The following is a 4,010-nucleotide window of genomic DNA, read 5'->3' as shown; positions in this document are numbered from 1 at the left end:
GTTATCAAAGGACACACTGTATAGTATTGTAAAGTTCTGATGACTTATGAGGAGTTATTTAAATACCATTTCGATGAACAATCCGAGCAATCCCTACATAGGTAGGACTACCGCCTGCCTGATATCTTAGTTGTTGGTGTTTTTTTTCCAGATAAGTCCTTACCGTGCCTTTATAACCGTGCTTTCGAACCCTGGTTCCAATGGTACAAGAGATTAGAATGATGACCCATTCCTCCCTGGACGGAATACTAGCCCTCGCAGGTTAACCCTCAGCTACAGCTAGGTACTGATCATATAGCTGGGTTGACTGGAAGAGGTTAGGTAAAGTGTCTTGCTCAAGGCCACAACTGCCTCGAACTATCAATTATCCGACTACATGAAGCTATTGAGCCGTGGTGCTATTTATTACCTAAAATGAATTTCTTTTAATCCGCATTACCGTATCTTTTTTTTTTTTTGACAAACAGCTAAAGAATATTATCTTATAGTAATAACACTGACAGAAACTCAGATGCAACAAAATATTCGAATAGTAAGTCCGTCATTTAATATTTTTGTAGAAATATGAAATATTTAGGATTAAAAATGGTCGTACATTTTTTTCATATTAACTGATATTGTTTTAGTTTTTTATTGTTTTTTTTTGTAAAGATATTTATCTGGTAGGACAGAATTTTGCATTCTTGCTGATGAAATAAGTCGTGTTTTAATTTGTTTTTTTCGAATTTCGCGCAAAGCTACACGAAAGCTATCTGCGCTAGCCGTCCCTAATTTAGCAGTGTAAGACTAGAGGGAGAAAAGCTTGTCATCATCACCCTCCGCCAACTCTTAGGTTACTGTTTTACCAACTAATAGTGAGATTGATCGTCACATTATAACGCCCCCACGGCTGAAAGGGCGAGCATGTTTGGTGTGACGGGGCGTGTTTTAATAGTTTTATTCATGAACGACAAATATTGTTTTTATATTGTTTTTAGTTAAGCACAAAGCTAGATAAAGAGCTTATAACGGTCTAAAACAACACACCGCTACAACTAGAGTTGGAAAAATTATACTTTTACAACCACGGAAATCCAATGTGTGACTTTCAAACTATCGAAATACAAAGTTGATATTTTACCAAACCACAGTAAGTAAATATGTGCCTAGCCAAGACTTGAAACTAACCTTAATAAGCAATACAATATATAAGCTAAAATAAATAAGTATTTTAACAAATAAATAAATCAGGAAAAGGAACCAAACGAATAAAAATCTAATTTAATAACACTAATATTTCGTATTTAAACTACAAAATTACTAACAACATCGAGTAATAATTAACAAAGAATACTCTTCAGTTATATGTTGAAGCTCAATGTAGGGTTTTTATTCATTTGTTAGATCACGAGATTACAAATCATGTGATCTTAATTTACATACTCATGTGCAACGTTAATAATATCTGTATGCCACCGCTAGGGGAAACTGGTGTCAGTAAACATAATACTTGCATATTTACTCAGACTAGACGTGATTAGCTAGAAGGTGAGTTATCGTTTTAATGTAACTAAAATTCATAGATAAACTAAACGATAGAAGGAATAATGAATGAACGATAAACAAAACCATAACCAAATAGAATACGCAATCTCACAGATTGTCTGTGCACTGCCCACCACGGGTATCGAAACCCGGTTGCTAACGTTGTAAGTCTGCAGACATACCGCTGTGCCACTGAGGGAATTTTTACATTCGAATAGCGTTGTTCGTGAACGATTACTGCCCTGCATTTTGGGCGAGGATGAAGTTTTGTTCATTGCAGTGAAGTCTGATCCGTGTGAAGGTTTAACAATATTTTATAATAGTTGAAGTTCTTTAAAAAAAATGTTATAATTAGATATTAAAACACACTGAAATTTGGATAGAGCAGTTATGTCTATTATAGTGAATATCACATCGAGAGTATCAGATTAAAACAAAACAAAACAACTCTATTATTAAATATTAGAACACACTGAAATCTGGATAGAGCAGTTATGTCTGTTATAGTGAATATCACAGTAAGAGTATCAGATTAAAACAAAACAATACAATTATATTATTAAATATTAGAACACACTGAAATCTGGATAGAGCAGTTATGTCTGTTATAGTGAATATCACAGTTAGAATATCAGATTAAAACAAAACAATACAATTTTATTATTAAATATTAGAACCCACTGAAATCTGGATAGAGCAGTTATGTCTGTTATAGTGAATATCACAGTAAGAGTATCAGATTAAAACAAAAGAAAAAGCAAAGATAAACAGATAGATGTTATGATGGATGGGTAGGAGACGTTCTTAATTTCAAAGCGTTCAGACGTTTTTTTGTTTGAATATGACTGTATTTCTGGTATTGAAATAAGACAGCTGTGGACAACTGTTGCATCTTATGTTTATTTTAAGTGCTTATAAATCCCCCAAAACATCAGTAAAAATACCGGCTAACCACTGCTATAATAAAGAATGCCGGTCATACGCAAAATCAGTTAAACATGACTGTTTTAAGATATGCTGGTTGAAAGTTTAGAGAGGATTCCCATAGAAACCTCAGAATAGTGCTGCCGGAAGAAGTTGAGTAGTTTACTCTGACAGGTATACCTTGAAAGCAAAAGGCGCAGGCTGGACAGGTAAGTCATCCATCTTTCCAGTGATCAGGTAACCAAAGACGAAGGTTGAGCCGAAGTCCGTAAACTCTAAAAACGTCTTCACCTTATCACCCAAACAGGAAAATATTTCTTGGCCCACATCCCAGCGGAGGATCAACAGACCAAAACCAAACTGCAAAGTGGAGCCCCATAAAACCTGACGCCATTTTACCTGGAAAACAATAAGGATTAACCCAAATAATACAAAATCTGACACATATAATATTCATTGTCATAATTTGTAGCTTATTCTATCACCTAAGTCTAATTATTACTTAGTTGCTACTTTTTTCACTGTTTTGATTACCAGATATTAATTATTAAATGTTCGATTATTATTAGATACGCAGCTTGAACTTCTAAGGCTGTGAAGAAAAACGGTCACTATCAGTATTGTCAGTCTCATATATGGCACTATAGTAACATAACGTTTTGTCACTGGGACAACAATACAGGTACCAATAAGTTAGTAATTCCGAGGCATTATGTCCTGTTTACTCTGATTCAACCCTAGGCGTAATTTCCTGTTTACATACCGACTTCATAAATCTCATAGAAATGCAATAAATCTCTGAGTTTACCTAATTTTTAAAATGAAAAGGTGGCGTTTCTGGGATCAGGTTATAAAGTTTAATGTTAGCACACAGCTACGCTATCTCCATCTTCCTAAAACAATGTCACCAGATCGTTTCTGGGATCAGGTTATAAAGTTTAATGTTAGCACACAGCCACACTATCACTATCTTCCTAAACAATGTTATCCGAGCGTTTCTGAGATCAGGTTATAAAGTTTAATGTTAGCTCACGGCTACACTATCACTACTTTCCTAAAACAATGTCACCGGAGCGTTTCTGGGATCAGGTTATAAAGTTTAATGTTAGCAGACAGCCACACTATCACTGTCTTCCTAAAACAATGTCACCAGAGCATTTCTGGGATCAGGTTATAAAGTTTAATGTTAGCATACAGCTACGCTATCTCCATCTTCCTAAAACAATGTCACCTGAGCGTTTCTGAGATCAGGTTATAAAGTTTAATGTTAGCACACAGCCACACTATCACTGTCTTCCTAAACAATATCACTGGAGCATTTCTGGGATCACGTTATAAAGTTTAATGTTAGCACACAGCTACACTATGACTATCTTCCTAAAACAATGTCACTGGATTCACACAAATTGCATGATCCGATTTTGGATACCACGCTAATGGTTAAAGAAAAAGTGTTTGCATTGCATGAAAGGCTTTATAAGTAAGAAACTTCCAGCAAATTTGTTTGTTTGTTTTGAATTTCGCGCAAAGCTACACGAGGGCTATATGCGCTAGCCGTCCCT

General features: G+C 35.2%; 1 protein-coding gene across 1 annotated transcript in view; it reads right to left on the bottom strand.

Annotated features, from left to right (window-relative positions):
• The window catches only part of LOC106478308 (solute carrier family 28 member 3-like), a 29,964-nt gene that overhangs the window by 16,977 nt on the left and 8,977 nt on the right, over positions 1-4,010 (bottom strand). The window contains exon 4 of the mRNA XM_013938838.2: positions 2,629-2,847. Within this exon, the coding sequence (XP_013794292.2) occupies positions 2,629-2,847 (219 nt within the window). The remainder of the gene's footprint in view (positions 1-2,628; positions 2,848-4,010) is intronic.

This window comes from Limulus polyphemus, unplaced genomic scaffold, assembly GCF_000517525.1.
Source record: "Limulus polyphemus unplaced genomic scaffold, Limulus_polyphemus-2.1.2 Scaffold199, whole genome shotgun sequence".
NCBI lineage: Eukaryota > Metazoa > Arthropoda > Merostomata > Xiphosura > Limulidae > Limulus > Limulus polyphemus.
This window is presented reverse-complemented; position numbering and strand designations above follow the sequence as displayed.